At 44.4% G+C, this 22,158-nt stretch overlaps 1 protein-coding gene across 2 annotated transcripts in view; it reads right to left on the minus strand.

The window, feature by feature from the left end:
* Positions 1–22,158, minus strand: part of ADGRL4 (adhesion G protein-coupled receptor L4) — a 128,472-nt gene that overhangs the window by 38,156 nt on the left and 68,158 nt on the right. For both annotated transcript variants that reach the window (XM_072126851.1, XM_072126850.1), the window contains 3 exons: positions 18,367–18,483; positions 12,409–12,611; positions 965–1,144 (listed from right to left, as the gene is read on the minus strand). In XM_072126851.1, coding sequence (XP_071982952.1) covers positions 965–1,144; positions 12,409–12,611; positions 18,367–18,483 — 500 coding nt within the window. The remainder of the gene's footprint in view (positions 1–964; positions 1,145–12,408; positions 12,612–18,366; positions 18,484–22,158) is intronic.

Below are 22,158 nucleotides of genomic sequence, written 5' to 3' on the forward strand. Positions count from 1 at the left end.
CTGCTTACTTGTCGGGAGATACGCGCGGAACTGCGCGAACAAAATAGCATGTGAAGAACAATATATATGTGTGAAGAACACATTGCAGATGTATTTAAACATCTGCAATGTGTTCTTCACACACATATATATTGTTCTTCACATGCTATTTTGTTCGCGCCGTTCCGCGCGTATCTCCCGACAAGTAAGCAGATGTGCCGAACATCTGTAATCTATTCTGCACTGTGTTCTGCACTGTGTTTTTATCTTAAATGATCCTGTGTTCACTGTGTTCACTGTGTTCACTGTTTTTATTCTATTCTTCACTGTTCTTTACATCTGCTAACTTGTCGGGAGATAATATACGCGCGGAACAGTGAAGAATAGATCGCAGATGTTTGCAAATTATCAGAAGACATTATTTTTCAATTAAATAACACATTTTATTCCTGAACCATGGTCCCTTTGAAAAATGCTCGGGTCTCCCATTGACTTCAATGGGGCTCGTTACTCGAAACGAGCACTCGAGCATCTGGAAATGTTCGGCTCGAGTAACGAGCACCCGAGCATTTTAGTGCTCGCTCATCTCTAGTTCTGAAGCTTACTTGTAATGAGCTGATTCTGAATGCCTCTAACAACAGAATTAATGAAGAAAAAAGTTGCAAAAATAGCTCCATTCTTTGCATAGTGGCTAAGATAGGTAATTGCACCGCAGTTTCTATTCAAGGGTGCAGAATGTTGAACTCCCATCAAAATGATATTGACAACCTATCATCCTAGTAAGATTTGATGAAGCTAAAATACTACATTACTATCATGTAGATTGGAAAGCCAATTTTTGACCTTAATTTTTGCGTTTTTGGGATGCTTTTACCCTCACTGCATATTTTGCCCCTTGCTCGTTTTTTTTAATGTTATTTCTTGTAAACCAAAAATTTCCCTGAATAAAGTTTTAACATAGAAAAAAAAATAATTTTCGATTTACCTGGTTATGATTCGGGGATGACATCAGAATGGCGAAATGAGTGAGGTGGTTACACTTGCACGATGTATGAGTAGTGTTGGAGTATTCCACCTCACACCCCTCCGTGGACCACTCTCCCTGCAATGATTCAGGCGCATATTTCCAAAATGCACATTTTGCTGATTCTGTATCCATAGCGGTCTGAAAAAGTGGATATGTAGATTAGTTAGAAGTTCGATACATTTATTCCCTCGTACATGATCGGTTTAATATTCTCCCCTCCAGACATTAGGCGTTTTTGTATCTCTGTATGGCGCCTCCAAGTAGAAAAAAGGAGCAGATATCACAACGGATCAAATGGATTGATAAAAATGCCCCGATGCTGCCACAGAGGCTATCACCAATTTTCCCAGTAACCATTGTAGGCATTGTAATGCAGGGGATGAAAATACTATGAAAAAACATACCTTTGTCAATGTTTTATTCTATGTTAATGGAAACCTACCATCAAACATGATAAACCTGGAGCTTAGGGAAGATCCAGGGAATATGACTGCGGTAATCTTCTTATATTTGTTATCCATGGCCTCCTTCCTTCTAAAATTGACTTTTAAAATTATGGGCTCCTGAGGGGTGTTACCAGAGTCCCTCTGTGCTGCAGATTCACAGGCTGTTACACTACGCAGGAGCACGTCCTCCCTCCCACAGTGTGCTGAAACTTTGTCTGCTGCAGTGAGATTACATCAGGCAGTGGGAGAGGAAGTGGTGAGGGTTAGACAGTGTAACAGCCTGAAAAGCTGCAGCTCACAGAAAGGGATGGATAACAAATTACTACATTCACAGTGCCTGGATCTATGAGTAAGTGCCCCATTAGTTATCGTGAGGAATTTTAATGGTAGATTTCTTTTAAAGGAAATCTACCATTTGCTTTTATGCATTGTAAACTGAACATAGCTTGAGAATGCTGTAGCTACACAGATGCAGAAACATATCTTGTTTAATCCCTGATCCGAGTGGTTTTGCTCAAAAAACAATTACAAAATTCAAGACCTTGGGAAAGCTGTGTGCCTACATAAATACATTTCACATGGAGCTTCCTGAACTGTCCAGACATGACTAATCAACCTGAGCCTGGATGACTCATACACAGCAGGTGGGGAATGTTGCAGCAATTGATTACTTCGGCCTGTCAGGGACAACACAGTGATTACATCATTCTCTGGAGCAGTGCATAATTAGTGTAAGAGGAGAAGCACCAGGGCAGGCACAGAACTGACCATTCTAGTTTATTGGCCGTCTCTTGTATTGAAGCTAAAATGCAGCTAAAAACAACCGAACTGGGCTAAACTGCACACTACTGATAGTAGAAGTGCGCCAGTCTCCAAGTGTGGCGCTGTCCTTGGACAAATCAGCGGTACGGCACCACCTAGTGCGTCCTATCGGGTCCTGCACTAAATTCCACCGCAATACATCACAATTCAAAATGCTTCAATCAAGTTGCCATAGAACGTGTCCAATGAAAGATAAGACATATCAATGACAACGATAACTACAATCATGTTTACTGAAATGGGAATTACAGAGTTTCGGCGGCACGCACCCGCACGGCCATGTAATAGGAAGACAAATATACATCTCACTCTGCGCATTGGCGGTAGTGAAATTAATACTCGCTTATCTCTCGCAGCCGATTGTGGCCCAGTACAGACAACAGGCTTGTTTTCATTTTACTAAGCATTAAAGACAATTCTAATTTAGTCGCCTCGGCTTTCTGATTTACAAGGCTGCACTGTACGCCGCTCTACAATAGTCTGCCAGGCTGATATAATTATCGGATTGTGCAGAAAGTCTGTAATTGTATACATCGAAAGTTCTTCCCGTAGTAATTCAATAAAGCTTATTTACCTATCTGGAGATAAAGAGATTTACAAGCTCCGAGTTCTTTCAAGTCTTTCTATGGGAATATGTTTAATTCTGTTTTTATTAGCACCATTAGGCTGATAAAGAAGGATGATAGATTTCCTAAACTGCTAGAGATTTAACTCGTTCATCTACAGACCGTCCTGATGGATAGGAGGAAGAACAATAACAACCTTGGACCAGGTATGGAGAGATGGGAAATGGTCAAAAACTTCGACCTTTTACCAAGGAAATTGGGACCTAAAGCTGCAAAAAGTGAAAAAGAATTAAAAATAGATGTTGGTTCCACATTTGTGACCCACATCCATATAATCAATGGGGGTGCCCTGACCAGTAGAGGATAACAGTATGGCTGGATGGGTGCTGGGCCGAACCCAAAGCACAAACCACCTACAAGTTTAATACTTTCTCCGTAAAAAAAAACCAAAACAGCCAATGAAGGGTTCCCCTTTCAATTATTGTTATCAATGAAGTAGGTTTTGGTTATGGAACAGGCAGTAACAAATTAGACTTGACCCCAAATTTTCATACCACCCAGAATCCAAGGCCATCTTAATCAGCCACTTCCCCTGACCCCTGTTGTGGACAAGTAGGGAGGTCGCTGTGTATGTGCAACACTTTTCATTCCAAAAATTGCTGACACTCTTTACTCAACCATTTGGCCACCTCTCCATTCAGCTAAGCCATGACATGGGTACCCAGTGGACCCACATTCTGGAGGTGGGACCTGCACTATCCTGTAAGTACTGAAGATGAGAATATCCCTTTAACCAGGTGCTACAAGGGTAGCAGCCATATCAGCTGCTCTAGGGCCTACAGTGTCAAGGGGCCTGGGCATTTGGGGTATTGTGTGTGAATATGCTGGTTTTATGATGTGTATATGCTCTAAATGTGTGCATGTGTGATGTATATATGCTGTATGTCTGTGCATAAGGTACTGTATGTATGTGTGTATAAGCAGCATGTATGTGTATATGGTGTTTATATACTGTATGTATATTATTTTAAGGGGAAGCGAAGTCACATTCAGATGTCCGCTGTGGGCCCTGCCTCATCTAGTTACGCCAATGCCATAAACACTCTATATGTTGGCGTATGAAAGATCCGACCTCATGATAGATCTGGCAGAGGTCCAGCCTGTTGTGCTGTAGCCTGGTGTAGGTTATTGGTACCTTGGTTCCTGGTGCAGGCTATAAGTAGTGCACCGGTGCGGGGTCAGGAACATCCTCTCTACCACGTCCAGGTGGAAAACTCCACACTGCTGGGAATGCCCCCCTTTACACCCACTTGGTGTGTAGATGGCATAATAGGGGGGAATGGGGCAATTCATGGCCGTGTACTAGGAATTATACCTGTTTCAAGGCTTTTTTGCCAGAAAACTCCCATTTTTCTTTTTGGTTTCTACTTGTTTTTTTTTCCTTTTTCCTAAAATTGCCACTGACTTTTTCAGACACCCCTATCCTGATACATTGACCCCTCTACTATTCCTGCTCCTTGCAGTGGAAGGGGTGAGTCTGTAAATTGCAAGCAACATTGTACAATTCATGACAAATGTATCTTTTATCACCAATCCTGCACCAGTCTTTTATCGTCCAGGTGGAGTGGATTTGTTATCTTTCCTGTAATAGGTGGTTTAGAAATTACTGTTTCCCCTTTGTACTGTATTAGCAAAGCTTTGGAAAAATAGGAATGCATTGACATGAAGGTTGTGCCATTTTGTTTGCCAATTTGATATTCTGTATCAAATTGGCATCCCTTTGGCATCCCTTCACAATCTGACCCTATAAGCACTGATTGAATAATTTAAGACGATTTAGGATCACGCCCCTTTGACAATAGGAATGTCCAACCTATTACTTTGTTCATAGGCGGAATGGATCAATGCAGAGTTGTTGTTCTATAGAAATACTAAGTATGTCAGAAATGTATGATATAAACATCAACTGCTGAGAATTCCTGCTATGAGAGAGGAAGAGAGAGCTACCTTGCTCATAGTTAGAGATGAGTGAACACTAAAATGCTCGGGTACTCGTTATTCGAGACGAACTTTTCCCGATGCTCGAGTGCTCGTCTCGAATAACGAACCCCATTGAAGTCAATGGGAGACTCGAGCATTTTTCAAGGGGACCAAGGCTCTGCACAGGGAAGCTTGGCCAAACACCTGGGAACCTCAGAAAAGGATGGAAACACCACGGAAATGGACAGGAAACAGCAGGGGCAGCATGCATGGATGCCTCTGAGGCTGCTTAATCGCACCATTATGCCAAAATTATGGGCAACAGCATGGCCATGACAGAGTGACAGAATGAAGCTAGATAGCATCTAAAACATCTAATAATTGACCCTGACACTATAGGGGACGGCATGCAGAGGCAGCGGCAGCAGGCTAGAGAGTGTCATGGCGACATACCCTAAATGGACTCAGGCTTCAAACCAATGGGTGGCAGAGAGGAACCAAAGGAGGTGAGCAAGAAGCGCTCAAATAATATCGGTACATGATAAAAGTTTGCCAGTATATTTTGTGGATTACACAGCAGGGTGGCGACAAAGTTAACATGGAAGCCATGAAAACAACCCAAAATTCTGCCTGACACAGCTCGTTTGATAAGGGGACCATGTATGGAGGCAGTGAACTAGTAGTAGATTAAAGGTGCTGCAACTATGTTAGTTGGATCTTGTGATGGAGCTGGCGCTCTGCAGCCAGGCGAGCTTTCGCCAATCCAAGCCCCTGTTTCTAGGCTACTCCCCAAACAGCACTTCTAAGAACCTTTTGTATAAGATCAAGTGTAGTAGCGTTCTTATAAGTTTAGGATATGCCGGGTGAGGGGAATGTAAACAGATGCGCAAGAAGCGCATGATGCGCATGGAGCTGGCGCTCCGCTGCCAGGCGAGCTTTCGCCAATCCAAGCCCCTGTCTCTAGGCTACTCCCCAAACAGCACTTCTAAGAACCTTTTGTATAAGATCAAGTGTAGTAGCGTTCTTATAAGTTTAGGATATGCCGGGTGAGGGGAATGTAAACAGATGCGCAAGAAGCGCTGAAATAATATCCCTAAATGGTAAAAGTTTGCCAGTATATTTTGTGGATAACACAGCAGGGTGGCGACAAAGTTAACAACTTTGATGTGGAATCCATGAAAACAACCCAAATTTCTGCCTGACACACCTCGTTTGATAAAGGGACGATGTATGGAGGCAGCTATATGGACGACTTTTGGAGGTAGCAATGGAGACAACGTGTGGAGGCTGCTATGGAGACAATTTAATTTGGATAGTGCCTGTATGTGGCAGTCCCAAACATTTTTCAAACCAGAGGAGCAGGTAGGTGGCCCTCCAGTAAAATGGAATAGATTGAGTGCCTGTATGTGGCAGTCCCAAAAATTCTTCAAACCAGAGGAGCAGGTAGGTGGCCCTCCAGTAAAATGGAATAGATTGAGTGCCTGTATGTGGCAGTCCCAAAAATTCTTCAAACCAGAGGAGCAGGTAGGTGGCCCTGCAGTAAAATGGAATAGATTGAGTGCCTGTATGTGGCAGTCCCAAAAATGTTTCAAACCAGAGGAGCAGGTAGGTGGCCCTCCAGTAAAATGGAATAGATTGAGTGCCTGTATGTGGCAGTCCCAAAAATTGTTCAAACCAGAGGAGCAGGTAGGTGGCCCTGCAGTAAAATGGAATAGATTGAGTGCCTGTATGTGGCAGTCCCAAAAATTGTTCAAACCAGAGGAGCAGGTAGGTGGCCCTGCAGTAAAATGGAATAGATTGAGTGCCTGTATGTGGCAGTCCCAAAAATGTTTCAAACCAGAGGAGCAGGTAGGTGGCCCTCCAGTAAAATGGAATAGATTGAGTGCCTGTATGTGGCAGTCCCAAAAATTGTTCAAACCAGAGGAGCAGGTAGGTGGCCCTCCAGTAAAATGGAATAGATTGAGTGCCTGTATGTGGCAGTCCCAAAAATTGTTCAAACCAGAGGAGCAGGTAGGTGGCCCTGCAGTAAAATGGAATAGATTGAGTGCCTGTATGTGGCATTCCTAAAAATGTTTCAAACCAGAGGAGCAGGTAGGTGGCCCTCCAGTAAAATGGAATAGATTGAGTGCCTGTATGTGGCAGTCCCAAAAATTTTTTAAAACAGAGGACCGGGTAGGTGGCCCTCCAGAAAAATGGAATAGATTGAGTGCCTGTATGTGGCACTCACAAAAATTGTTTCAAACAGAGGACCGGGTAGGTGGCCCTCCAGAAAAATTAAATGCATGAAGTACTATAGCAAGAGCCAGTGGGCCCTGTCAAAAAATAGCCATTTTCCTCTGCTTTACTGTACAAAGAGGAGGAGAAGGAGGAAAATGAGGAGGAGGAGGAGGAGTGGATCAATTATTCAGGTTGAGCTTCCTTCACCTGGTGGAGATTGGAAATTCTGAGAAATCCAGCCTTTATTCATTTTAATAAGCGTCAGCCTGTCAGCGCTGTCAGTCGACAGGCGTGTACGCTTATCGGTGATGATGCCACCAGCTGCACTGAAAACCCGCTCGGACAAGACGCTAGCGGCAGGGCAGGCAAGAACCTCCAAGGCGTACAGCGCCAGTTCGTGCCACATGTCCAGCTTTGAAACCCAGTAGTTGTAGGGAGCTGTGTGATCATTTAGGACGATGGTATGGTCAGCTACGTACTCCCTCACCATCTTTCTGTAAAGATCAGCCCTACTCTGCCGAGACTGGGGACAGGTGACAGTGTCTTGCTGGGGTGACATAAAGCTGGCAAAAGCCTTGTAAAGCGTACCCTTGCCAGTGCTGGACAAGCTGCCTGCTCGCCTACTCTCCCTCGCTACTTGTCCTGCAGAACTACGCACTCTGCCGCTAGCGCTGTCAGAAGGGAAATACTGTTTCAGCTTGTGCACCAGGGCCTGCTGGTATTCATGCATTCTCACACTCCTTTCCTCTGCAGGGATGAGAGTGGAAAGATTTTGCTTGTACCGTGGGTCCAGGAGAGTGAACACCCAGTAATCGGTGCTGGAATAAATTCTTTGAACGCGAGGGTCACGGGATAGGCAGCCTAGCATGAAATCTGCCATATGCGCCAGAGTACCAACGCGTAAGAATTCACTCCCCTCACTGGCCTGACTGTCCATTTCCTCCTCCTCCAACTCCTCCAACTCCTCTTCTTCTGCCCATACACGCTGAACAGTGAAGGACTCAACAATGGTCCCCTCTTGTGTCTCGCCAACATTCTCCTCCTCTTCCTCCTCATCCTCCTCCACCTCCACCTCCTCCGATATGCGCTGAGAAACAGACCTCAGGGTGCTTTGGCTATCAACAAGGGAATATTCTTCCCCCGTCTCTTGTGACGAGCGCAAAGCTTCCGACTTCATGCTGACCAGAGAGTTTTTCAACAGGTCAAGCAGCGGGATGGTGAGGCTGATGATGGCGGCATCGCCACTGACCATCTGTGTTGACTCCTCAAAGTTACTCAGCACCTGACAGATATCAGACATCCACGTCCACTCCTCATTGTAGACTTGAGGAAGCTGACTGACCTGACTACCAGTTCTGGTGGAAGTTGACATCTGGCAGTCTACAATCGCTCTGCGCTGCTGGTAAACTCTGGATAACATGGTCAGTGTTGAATTCCACCTCGTGGGCACGTCGCACAACAGTCGGTGAGCGGGCAGTTGGAGGCGGCGCTGCGCTGCCCTGAGAGTGGCAGCATCTGGGCTGGACTTCCTGAAATGCGCACAGATGCGGCGCACCTTCGTGAGCAAATCAGACAGATTGGGGTATGTCTTGAGGAAACGCTGCACTATCAGATTTAACACATGGGCCAGGCATGGCACATGTGTCAGTCTGCCGAGTTGCAGAGCCGCCACCAGGTTACGGCCGTTGTCACACACAACCATTCCCGGCTTGAGGTTCAGCGGTGCCAGCCACAGATCAGTCTGCGCCGTGATGCCCTGTAATAGCTCTTGGGCGGTGTGCCTTTTGTCGCCTAGGCTCAGCAGTTTGAGCACCGCCTGCTGTCGCTTAGCGACGGCACTGCTGCTGTGCCTAGAGCTACCGACTGATGGCGCCGTGCCCACGGATGGTAGTTCGGAGGAGGAGGTGGAGGAGGGGTGGGAGGAGGAGGAGGCATAGTAGGCCTGAAACACCTGGACCGAGGTAGGCCCCGCAATCCTCGGCGTCGGCAGTATATGAGCAGCCCCAGGGTCAGACTCGGTCCCAGCCTCCACCAAGTTAACCCAATGTGCCGTCAGCGATATATAGTGGCCCTGCCCGGCAGCACTCGTCCACGTGTCCGTGGTCAGGTGGACCTTGTCAGAAACGGCGTTGGTCAGGGCACGGATGATGTTGTCTGACACGTGCTGGTGCAGGGCTGGGACGGCACATCGGGAAAAGTAGTGGCGGCTGGGGACCGAATACCGAGGGGCGGCCGCCGCCATGAGGTTGCGAAAGGCCTCGGTCTCTACTAGCCTATAGGGCAGCATCTCCAGGCTAAGCAATCTGGAGATGTGCACATTAAGGGCTTGGGCGTGCGGGTGGGTTGCACTATATTTGCGTTTCCGCTCCAGCGTCTGGGGTATGGAGAGCTGAACGCTGGTGGATGCTGTGGAGGATCGTGGAGGCGACGATGGGGTTTTTGTGGCAGGGTCCTGGGCAGGGGGCTGACTAGCAGCTTACACAGGGGAAGGAGCAGTGGTGTGCACGGCCGGAGGTGAACGGGCTTGTTGCCACTGAGTGGGGTGCTTAGCATTCATATGCCTGCGCATACTGGTGGTAGTTAAGCTAGTAGTGGTGGAACCCCTGCTGAGCCTGGTTTGGCAAATGTTGCACACCACAGTCCGTCGGTCATCCGGTGTTTCCTTAAAGAACCTCCACACTTCTGAAGATCTAGCCCTCGCCGCAAGAGCCCTCACCACGGGAGCTTCACTAGTTGACAGTGGCGCTGATGCACCAGCTCTGGCCCTGCCTCTCCGTCTGGCCCCACCACTGCCTCTTCCAACCTGTTCAGGTCGAGGACTCTCCTCCGTCTCAGAAGCACTGTGTTCACCCGGCCTCTCAACCCAGCTTGGGTCTGTCACCTCATCATCCTCCGATCCCTCAGTCTGCTCCCCCCTCGGACTTCCTGCCCTGACAACAACTTCCCCACTGTCTGACAACCGTGTCTCCTCATCGTCGGACACCTCTTTACACACTTCCACTACGTCAAGAAGGTCATCATCACCCACAGACTGTGACTGGTGGAAAACCTGGGCATCGGAAAATTGCTCAGCAGCAACCGGACAAGTGGTTTGTGACTGTGGGAAGGGTCCAGAAAACAGTTCCTCAGAGTATGCCGGTTCAAATGGCAAATTTTCCTGGGAGGGGGCAGACTGGGGGGGAGGAGGCTGAGGTGCAGGAGCTGGAGGAGTGGGGATTTCGGTGACATGGGTGGACTGCGTGGAAGACTGACTGGTGGTGGACAAATTGCTCGAAGCATTGTCAGCAATCCACGACATCACCTGTTCGCACTGTTCTGGCCTCAACAGTGCTCTACCACGAGTCCCAGTAACTTCAGACATGAACCTAGGGAGTGTAGCTCTGCGGCGTTCCCCTGCTCCCTCATCAGCAGGTGGTGTCTCACCCCGCCCAGGACCACGGCCTCTGACCCCTGCAGTAGTTGGACGCCCACGTCCCCGCCCTCGTCCTCTACCCCTAGCCCTGGGGTTAAACATTTTTAAAATGAGAGTTATAACTTTTTTTTTTTTTTACTTTTTTTTGTTTTTTTTTGTGTTTTTTTGTGTTTTTTGTTTTTTTTGTGTTTTTTGTTTTTTTTTAGTTTTTAGAACCAAACAATCCTATCCTATTGCTATGGCTATTTTCTAGCCAAGTATCAAAGGAAGCACACTACTATGCCAGATGAGATGACACTGAGTTAGTGCCTAATAGAAATCCAACCCCTACTGAATTTTCCCACTTCAGCCTTTGCTATGGATATGTGCGCCACTAAGCGCAGAACACAGCGGTCGCAAGTCTCACTACAAATTGCTCAGAATTGGCAAGTACATGCACTGCAGAAACTACAGCCACCAGCAGATCAACCAGAAATCAAATATATAGAACGCTACTGTAGGCTTCAAGAAGCTATTTGTATTCTCCTATGGCTATTTTCTAGCCAAGTATCAAAGGAAGCACACTACTATGCCAGATGAGATGACACTGAGTTAGTGCCTAATAGAAATCCAACCCCTACTGAATTTTCCCACTTCGGCCTTTGCTATGGATATGTGCGCCACTAAGCGCAGAACACAGCGGTCGCAAGTCTCACTACAAATTGCTCAGAATTGGCAAGTACATGCACTGCAGAAACTACAGCCACCAGCAGATCAACCAGAAATCAAATATATAGAACGCTACAGTAGGCTTCAAGAAGCTATTTGTATTCTCCTATGGCTATTTTCTAGCCAAGTATCAAAGGAAGCACACTACTATGCCAGATGAGATGACACTGAGTTAGTGCCTAATAGAAATCCAACCCCTACTGAATTTTCCCACTTCAGCCTTTGCTATGGATATGTGCGCCACTAAGCGCAGAACACAGCGGTCGCAAGTCTCACTACAAATTGCTCAGAATTGGCAAGTACATGCACTGCAGAAACTAAAGCCACCAGCAGATCAACCAGAAATCAAATATATAGAACGCTACTGTAGGCTTCAAGAAGCTATTTGTATTCTCCTATGGCTATTTTCTAGCCAAGTATCAAAGGAAGCACACTACTATGCCAGATGAGATGACACTGAGTTAGTGCCTAATAGAAATCCAACCCCTACTGAATTTTCCCACTTCGGCCTTTGCTATGGATATGTGTGCCACTAAGAGCTAAACACAACGGTAGCAAGTCCCCCTGCTAATTCCTCACAAAATGGTAATAGATGCAAATTAAAATAAAAAAAGTAGAACGTTATTGTAGCCCTAAGAAGGGCTGTTGGGTTCTTTGAGAATCACTCCTGCCTAACAGTAAGCTAATAGAACACCCTAACGCTTTCCCTGACCAGCAGCAGCTCTCTCCCTAGCGGCATCCAGAGACAGAATGATCCGAGCAGCGCGGCCAGCGGCTAGTCTATCCCAGGGTCACCTGATCTGGCCAGCCAACCACTGCTATCGACGTGTAAGGGTACCACGTCATGCTGGGTGGAGTGCAGAGTCTCCTGGCTTGTGATTGGCTCTGTTTCTGGCCGCCAAAAAGCAAAACGGCGGGAGCTGCCATTTTCTCCAGCGGGCGAAGTATTCGTCCGAGTAACGAGCAGTTTCGAGTACCCTAATGCTCGACCGAGCATCAAGCTCGGACGAGCATGTTCGCTCATCTCTACTCATAGTGTAGACTGAAGCATGTACCTTTGTTTTTGATGGGCCAAATATGGGTTAAATAAAATACATGCAGAGATACTTTTAGGGGTAGGATGTATATTTTGTGTTTTCAGTACTTCCATTAGGATAATTATACAGTAGGAGACAGATATCAGGCCTACTTATTGTAAACCACAATATGTTGCTTCTGTTTATTAAGAAGATACAGAAATGTACAACTCACCTGTAAATGATGCAGAATAAACAGGATTTTGTCTAGTTGGTAAAGTGTTGGAGGATCAGAGTTGATCGCTGCTGCAATTACTGGTGAATTTACAACCTCCCTCGTTTCTAAATCATTATAATCATCTGATATTGCCTTGTTTTCAGGTGAAGAAAGGAGAGATCCAATACTGTCATACCGAAGAAACACGATGCTTACGGTACCTGGTGCCAAGAAGAGGACATAAGGATGTGTCAGTCTGCTGATCAAAAGCCTGTGCATTTTTGTAGTTCTGTGGCTTATCTTATCGGAAAAAAGACACCCACATTTCCATAGACAAAACATACCAATAGAATACATGTAGTATCAAATATACTGGGATAATGTAAGCATAAAGAAACATACACTATACATAAGATGAACTTTTATATACATGATCTGGACTGAAAATTAACAAGCAACAATATTCAGCAGACATTAAAATGCTTGATAAGAGTTCTGTTGTATTGGTTTTACAGAATGTGGTGGCATTACCTCCAGACAGGGCCGGCATTAGGCTGCGGCAAACTGGGCATCTGCCCAGGGCCCCCTATCTTAAAGGGGCCCCCTGCATGTGGACTTTAGTGGGCAGAGGATGTATTGCTCCTTTATTACCCCTTGTGTCTCTTCTCAAAGACTAGTTGCCCACTAGCAAGGATTCCCACTGGCAAATCCCTTTAGCATATGGAACGTTTTTCTCGGACCACAATTTTGGCCCAAAATCAAAGTTTGGAGAAGTAACTACTATTCCTGTCCCACTTCTCTTCTTAAGTTTTTTAAGAAAACCAATGCCCGGTATAACATAACATTGTATACGGTAAACCTCTTCTGCTATTCCCTTGCCCATTGACTCGGACTCCTAAATATTGCATTATTATATCATTTAAACCCGGATAAAGGAATCCGTTCCTATTTGTCGCGGTCAGAGCCGGCGGTTTCCTGTTGTGAAATGGATGTGATTGCCAGCAAACCCCGGGCTGCCAAATAATTATTCCTTTTGTCCGATACTTTTATTCCGCTCCTTCTTCTACCTTCACAAACACACTAACAGTAAATACATGTATATTCCCCCTAAATACACGGTAGATGGTTGTTTGCCTAATTGCACCTAGATTAATACTAGAGGGGGCGATTTGACAAATGCTGTCAGGTCTAGCATTGCATTGTGCTCATTTATTCAGCTAATACTATTTTAATGAGCTGTGGCACATTTCTTTGATTAAATCGTTCTTTAAAGTCATTTGCTCCGGCTATTAAGGACTGAGCTTGCAGTGTTATTCACCTCCATTGTCATTGGTATTCAGAGCCAGGATCCTGGTGTCTGAATTGCTAAAGAAAACAATGTACTGTATACAGGTGTCTGTCTGTGTATTGTTCATATAGATACATTTAGCTAAAAAAGTATTTTTAATTAGCCAGGATTTTTGCTTTCATATCAAACTAGCCTTCTATGCTGCAACAAAATCAAATATCAGTACAGGTCACTTTCTCCTGCAAGGTCAACACACTACTGCTGCTGTCATGATCTCCATCATCCTATCAGCTGCAAAGGTTTCTTTCTCTACTCACCACATGACACAATGGGGCTCAATAACTAAGGATCTGCGGACCGCACTATCGTCAGAATATTTTTTGTCGCATGTGATCAGATTTTGGCGCATTAGTGCCGGCTTTCACGTGACACAAATCGGGGGGGCGGGCCATCGGACGATCCGACGGATTCGGACAACACGCGGGATTTAACATGTCAAATTGTGTGGCAAGACATGCACTCACATACACCGGGAAGAAGAAGGTGAACTCCGGCGGACCTCAGGGGGGAAGTGACACATGTAGGATCTCGGGCGCATAATCTTGGTGAATCGCACCGGACTTCATCCTCGTTGGACAGTCCGGATCGGGGAGTGCGACAGGTGTGATCCCTGACGATTCACTTACAGCGTGCGCCCGATATCCTGCATGTGTCGCTTCCCCGATCACATCCGCCGGAGTTCACCTTCTTCTTCCCGGTGCATGTAAGTGCATTATATGCGACATAATTTTAAAGTTAAATCCCGCGGTTTGTCCGAACCCGTTAAATCATCCGACAGCCCGCTCCCGATTTGTGTCGTGTGAAAGCAGCCGCGATTGTGACACAGTCCAATCGCGTGCGACAAAAACCCCTGTTAGATGATGTGCAAAACGGAAATCGTCGGGAGACCCGACGGAAATGAAATCCATGGACCCCTAGTAAATGTGCCCCATTATGTACTTCAATACTATGACATGAGTGAATGGGTCACTGCCCTCACAAATTCAACATATCCCTCTCCTTCTGCTGTTTTCACTTGCAATATTTCATCTGGCTGCAGTGTCCCTGACAGATCTAAGGTGACACTTATTACATTAGTAAACAGGTCACTGCCCAAACAAATTCAGCACCTCCCCCCCCCTGCTGTTTTCAGTTACAGATATCTCCACTCATTTAGGGTAGGTTCAGACCATGTTTTATGTATACACTCAGTAGGGGTGATTTATCTTTATTTTTCTTCCTTTTTTTCTGTCTTTTTGAAGACTTTTTGTTTGGCGCATTGCAATTTTCATGACTTTTTGTGGACTATTTTGAAATGCGCACTGAATTGTTTTTTGTCAACACATTTATCTTTTATTCCAGATGTTCTCAATGTTGCAACATTTTTTGGGGAAAAAAACCTCCAGGCGAAACCATGCTTAAGGAAAACTTAGAAAATGGAGCAAACTGTCTTGAGACATTTCTGTGACATTTTTGAGACATTTGTAACAAATCTGAAAAAAATATTTTACACAAGGAAAAAGTGAGATTGATAAATTACCCGAGAAGCGAACGGAAAAAACACAGGCAAAAACTAGCCAAAACAAAAGAGATAAGATAAATGACCCCCAGTGTGTACACCAGGACAACTCCCAAGGCATATATGTTACATAAACTTAAACTGGCGGATGGAGCCATAGTAAATGGCATATTTCCATCCTGCTGCCTCCTGCTGAGCAACGTTTACGGTCAGCAAAGGCCAATGAATTCGAGAGGATGCAGCAGTATTGCATCTCCCCTCCGCCTCCAATGCACGTATATGCTCAAGGAGGACCCCAAAGATCCCACTGTCCATAAAAGGATACTGACATCACTGGGGAAACACACTGAACATCGTCAGCAGCCATTCATGATGTTCCCTCCTCTACCCATATTCAAGAGGGTGGAGGGGGCACTGAGAGACATATCCCACTGTATATGTATATGGTATATATCCCACTGTATATGTATATGGTATGTGGTATATATCCCACTGTATATGTATATGGTATATATCCCACTGTATATGTATATGGTATGTGGTATATATCCCACTGTATATGTATATGGTATATATCCCACTGTATATGTATATGGTAGGATACGTCTGTGCCATACATTGTAGGGACGTCAGGAGTCCTCCTTATGTTTCCTTATAGAAAAATTGAGATATGAATGCAGCCTAATACTGCTGTCCCTACAAGACAGTTCTGTCTATTCTCAACTATACCAAAAAAATGTGATCAAAATCTATGTCTTTAAAGGGAACTTGTCACCAGGGACCTCATTTTCACTAAAAAGCCCATTACAGCTGCATTGAAAATCATTAAGCATTTGCATTACAATATAATTGTGTGATATAACTTACCTTGCACCCTGACAGAATCCTGGGGTAGTCACAGGTGTTGTTCTTTGGTTTGGATGCATATCAAGAAACAACATGTGACTTGTCTGAGCTGCAGAGTCTTCAGCTCCCAGCCTCCACCTTTGTGCTCTTGTACAGCTCCTCCCTCTGGCACTAAAGTCAGCTCATCAGGCTGTGAGCTCTGTGAAGGAGCAGGAGGGAGGAGCTATACAGGAGCACAAAGGGGGAGGGGCTTCAGCTCAGACAAGTCACATGTTGTTTTTTGAAATGCATCCAAACCAAAGCCCAACCCCTGGGACTACACAGAGTATTCTGCCAGGGTGCATGGTAAGTCGTATTATAGTGTAATGCAAATGCTTAGAGAAAGCAGAAAGGCAACGTGTCTTTAGTGAAAATGAGGAGGTCACTGTCCATCAACAAATCAGCATATTCTACTTTTCCTGTTGTTTTCACACATCTAATCTAAAAGGGGGTAATTTATTTTAGTTTTTCTCTTTCATTGTGCCTTTAGGGTGTTTTTGAGCCTTATTTGTGCCATTTTGCGCCTATTATATCAGTTCTTTAAAATTTAAGATTTTTTTCTCTGCCTTTGTTTTGCCTTATTTATCTTAGCTGGGTAGATGTTCTTGTTTGAATTGCACCTTTTTTGGTGCATATCAACTACATTGTGCCAAAAAGGTGGAAAACTATGCCAGCTCATATTCAAGGTCAAATGTAAACCCCAAATCTTTGGCAAATACAATGTTCTATAATTTTTTACTTCTCTTACTCTTCTTCTAGATCTTTTCTAACCATTTTTGCTTATTGATTGCAAAACTTTCCTTCTACATGGGCAGATAGTCATTAACACTGTCATGGGCCCTGGGCTGTACAAATATTATAGCCCCTGATGTATAGCCTACATCTGGTACTAGAATCAGCTTCTTGGGGAATGGAGGATGTGCCCCTTCTGCCTGCTTTAAATTTGCAGTTTCAGGACCTTCAGAGGACCTTCAAAGATCCTGAAATTACTCTTGTGTACATGTGAATTGAGAGCAAAAACACATATACCAGAATTCCATGGGTGAAGGTTTAAAATCTGGTGGGTGGTTTGGGTCGCCATGGGCCCTCTAGAAGTATACCATCAAGTATAAGCCAAGACCCCTAATTTTGCCTCAAATTACTGGTAAAAGGTATTGACTCATGTATAAGCCTAGGGTGGGAAATGTGTTGGTCACAGCCTCCCCAGTAATGAAATGCTCTGCAACATACCTCCTGGTAATGGAATGCTCTGCAGGAGATCCCTTACTAATGAAATTCTCCACAGCAGACACCCTAGTAATGAAATACCCTGCCCCTCATCGTATAAAAAAGGAAACTTACATACTCACCTTGTGATGATCCGTGTGGCTCCTCTCCCTTTTCATCTTCACTGCTTACAGAGTGGGCAGAGACGCGTTCATGTGCTCTGCCCACCAGCGCATGCTATGACATCAGCAGCCGCATCATAGTGTGAGCCGACGGGCAGAGCACATGGAAGCGTCTGTGCCCGCTCTGTAAGTAGTGAAGATGAAAAGGAAGAGGAGCTGCACGGAGAATCAGAAGGCGAGTATGCAAGTTTATTTTTTCATTAACTCGCGTATAAGAAAAGTTTGTGCTAAAAAACTTGGCTTATACACAAGTATATAGAGTATTTTATAATCCACTACTGCCTGTGCCTACCAACCACAGTACCTATGTTCCTGTAAGACGCTGGGCTTCCTGGGGGATTTATTGCCTTTCTGGTGAATAAACTAGACTATTTATGGCCAGGAAATAATTCAAACCCAATGAAAAATTCCATCCTATACAGAATATGTTCAATCTCCGATAATGTTGGTGTATAAATTCCTACACTGTGTATGGTACTTTGCTTATTAATCTACAGCCTATAAGAAGCTATGACACAATATAATTAAGACCAGGGACAGCCATCCAATCTCTGCTCATTTCATTTCTAATGAAGAAACGTAAAGTTTAATTACATTTAAATATTCAGTACAAAATAGCATAATAAACAATTATAGGTATTAATGATGGCTCCCCTTTAATTACGGCCCGTTAATGCGCCCGTTATTCCTGCGCGGGGCTCCATTTAGATACAAATATTTAGATCATTAGCCTTTTCATTGCAAATGGAATATCTGCAGCTTTCAGAAGACTCGTTTAACCCCCGAAAAAACCCGAAGCAAATCCTTCTAACCTTTCCCGTCCTACACAAAAAACAGGCGTAAAGTTTGTTCCTTACCGTTAGGCGGCGGAGCGTCCTTCTTCTTGGGGGAGATCTTGATGTAATCTCCTTCCATGAGCGCATGCGGGTGCATGTGTTTCATGTGGTTCGAGTCAAAGGTAAACAGTTTGAGAGCTACAAAAGACAGAGGAGGAATTATGCGTTACTGCGACGTGCGGCTTCTGACGGAAACAATTATGGTAAATGTATACAGCGCTGAAAATAGGCACGAGAGGGAACAGTCTTCAAGTAGTCAATGCAAAGACAAAGAGCATTTTGTATAAACAACATGTAATAGATTTCTTAGGAGGATTGTGAGGTGGAAACAATCAAAACAATCAAATGTAAATGAATTTATGATGAATATTCTTAAAGGGAAGCTCCATTTCCCATTCCTATTATGCAGCTCACATGCAGAGCCCTCTATATAGGCACACGGACTCCCTACAGCTCTACATTACAAAGACTTTTCGGTTCTATTTTGGTTGACATAAATTGGTTCATAGTATGTATCCAGAAGAAAAATTTGAAGAAAATGATACCAGCATCTCACGTTTTAAAGGAAATCAACCAGTTGCAAAATTACAAAAAATCCTATACTCACCTGCACTCCTCTTCTCCTTGATCCCAGCCCTGTCGTCACTAGTTTTGACACGCTGGGATCACCTAGAAAACAAAGTTATAATTGGCAGACTGAAGCACAGGGACAAGATGTCCACTGCTCCGGACTGCTAATTATGTACGCCCCCTACTCCTCCCTCTCCCATGCTGGAACTTGAGAGAGCGAAGTGACGTCACACAAAAGGCAAGAATTCACACCTCTCATGTGACGTGACCTCCATCTCCCAGCATGGGAGAGTGAGGAGCAGGGGGCATGCATAATTAGCAGCCCGTGGTGCTGGACATCTTGCCCTTGTGTTTCAGGCTGCTAATTAAAACTTTCTTTTCTAGGTGATCCTGGCGTGTCAAAACTAGTGACGGACAGCGCGAGGATCAAGGTGAAGAGGAGCAGAGTATTTCTAGGTATTTTTGTGTTTTTGCAACTGTTTGATTTCCTTTTATTTGAATTGTAAGGGAAGGATATATTGCTTAACATGTTTTAACCCCTTAATGAGCAGGCCCTTTTTCAATTTTGCGTTTTTAATTTTTCACTCCCCACTTTTAAAAATCTATGATTTTTTTATTTTTTCCATGTAAAGTTCTGTATGAAGGTTTTTTCTCTGCATAACAAATTACATCTCGCAGAGACAGTATTTAATATAGCATATTCAAATGCAGGGAAATTCTACACACTAAATTTATATAAGTTTTAATTTGTTCTGATACATTTAGAAAAATCAAAACCTTCTGTACAAAAAAATCTTAATTTTGCCATCTTCTGCTGCTTATAACTTTTTCATGCTTCAATATACGGAGGTGTGTGTAGTGTTATTTTTTTGCGAGATGAGATGTTCTTTTCAGTGCTACCATTTTGGACTGTACGGCCTTTTGATCACATTTTATTACATATTTTTATATGTTGCAAAATGGGTAAAAGTTCACGTTTTGGACATTTGGGTGCTATTTTCCATTACGGGGGTTAAACACCGGGAATAACTGTTATTATATTTTAAAACATCTGACATTTTGGGACGTGGCAATACCTAACATTTTTATGATTTTTACCGGGAAAGGGAAAGGAGGGTCGATTTGTATTTTTCTTATTTATTTTTAACTTTTGTACTTATTTTTTAACTACCGTATTTTCCGGGCCATTAGGCGCACCGGAATATAAGGCGCAACAGTCCGATGCGCCTAATATATATGTAATAATTCCATATATAAGGCGCATCGGACTATAAGGCGCAGGGTCGGGGGCGTGGCGGAGGTCCGGGGGCGGAGCGGAGACCCGACGGGACGAGACACGACGCGACGCCGAGACGAGACGCGGAACGCGGGGAAGGTGAGCGGGGAAGGTGAGGGGGAGGTAAAGAATAGAATACTTACATAGATCCCCGCTACCGGAGACAGCAGATCTCCAGTTGGAACTGCAGACCACGCGGCAGAAGTTGTTCGTGCCGCGTGGTCTGCAGTTCCCGCTGGAGATCTGCTGTCTCCGGTAGCGGGGACCTATGTAAGTAGGGTCCGCTGCCTCATATAGGGCGCACCGGACTATAAGGCGCACTTTGGATTTCCAAGGAAATCCAAGGCTTTTAAGTGCGCCTTATAGTCCGGAAAATACGGTATGTTTCAGAACCCCTAGGGTACTTTAACCCTAGGTGGTCTGACTGATGCTACCATATACTGTGAAGGGGAATATCTGTACAAGAGCTTTATAGTTTTATAGTTTTATACTTGAAGGAGAATATTTGTATATGAGCTTATAGTTTTATACTTTTACACTTTTATGTAGCTGGCAAATACTAAAGTTTTTCCTCCTCAGCAATATGCTCAGATATGTTACTTAAGATGGCGCCGGCATCCACTGATACTACACAGCCAACACCCTATTTCCAGAAATAGATCAACATGCCCTATTCCAAGATGGCGTCAAGACTCACATCGAAACCTAAGGTTTTGTCAACACCCAGGACATTATCAGCCAAGATACTGGAACTGAACAATTGGAGTGCACCAGATGTTAGACTGAATTTGCTTAACCATTGCCCACTATGATGCTATATGATGTATAACCACACCTTTCTCTTTTCTGTATAAAATCTGCTAACATGGAAATAAAGTTAGTCTTGTTGTGTTGAGCAGTACAAGCTTGTCTCAGATTCTTTCTTGAGAATGTGCACACTTGCTCTGTCTAATTTGAGGTGACTGATCGGACCGGTTATTTGTCAATTACGACCCCGACAATACGTCCATACTACAGTATGGCAATATATGGGGATTTTACTCATCATTTATTACAATGTGCCTCTTGCATATTGTAAGAAATAGCCAGAAAACATGCTTTCAAAGACCTGAGGACAGATCATTGCTCCCCGATGACGTCATGGGGATCGCTAATCCAAGTCAATGTGGTGTTGCCCAAGCGCCTATGGTGCTTGCTCAGTGAGGCGGGGTGTAATTTGTCGGCTTCACTTGCCAGAGCATTCAGGTGCCAGGGGATTGAAGGACTGAGGTAAGTATAATGTTACTATACCCACTCTGCATGTTAAAAATCATGCAGGATGATTTGGGGCTCTAAACCACTGGTTCATTAGGACCTGTGGGTGGTTAAATGTCCCAAATTGTCCGGATAGGTTCCCTTAAAAGGGATTTTACCAGTTGGATGTTATTTCCTATCCACTGCTGAGACTCCCACTTATCATGAAAACGGATTCCCGCCAATTATGAATGGGGGTCCCATTCTCACTAAAAATTTGCATATAAAGCTAATAAAAGTTATCAAAAAGTGCAGGGACGTGAGGATTAGCCCTTAAAAGGTCTATTCTCACATCCTATTGATCCACCTACCACCCAATCTACCTTTATAGGTAGATTTGTGGTGGTAGGTTCCCTTTAAGGGTGCCATATGTTAAGTCTATCCATCTTAGAAGGTAATACAGAGTTGTGATATGTTGCTTTTCATTAACATTACAAAGCCATCTGCTAAATCATTGTTAGGTTGCGTCCTCATGTTCATTCATAGATATAGGACCATGTTAATGGAAAGAGTATGAAGTATGATGGTGAAGTCCAACCATCAACTCAATCTGCAATGAAAGGAGTTTTCCAGATCCAAACTATTAATGCTAATTCACAGTTTATGTAGTAAATTGGCAATTGATGAGGGCGTGACACCCAGCTCTATCAATGATCATCAGAAACAGACAACTG

Source organism: Engystomops pustulosus, chromosome 10 (assembly GCF_040894005.1).
Source record: "Engystomops pustulosus chromosome 10, aEngPut4.maternal, whole genome shotgun sequence".
Taxonomy (NCBI): domain Eukaryota; kingdom Metazoa; phylum Chordata; class Amphibia; order Anura; family Leptodactylidae; genus Engystomops; species Engystomops pustulosus.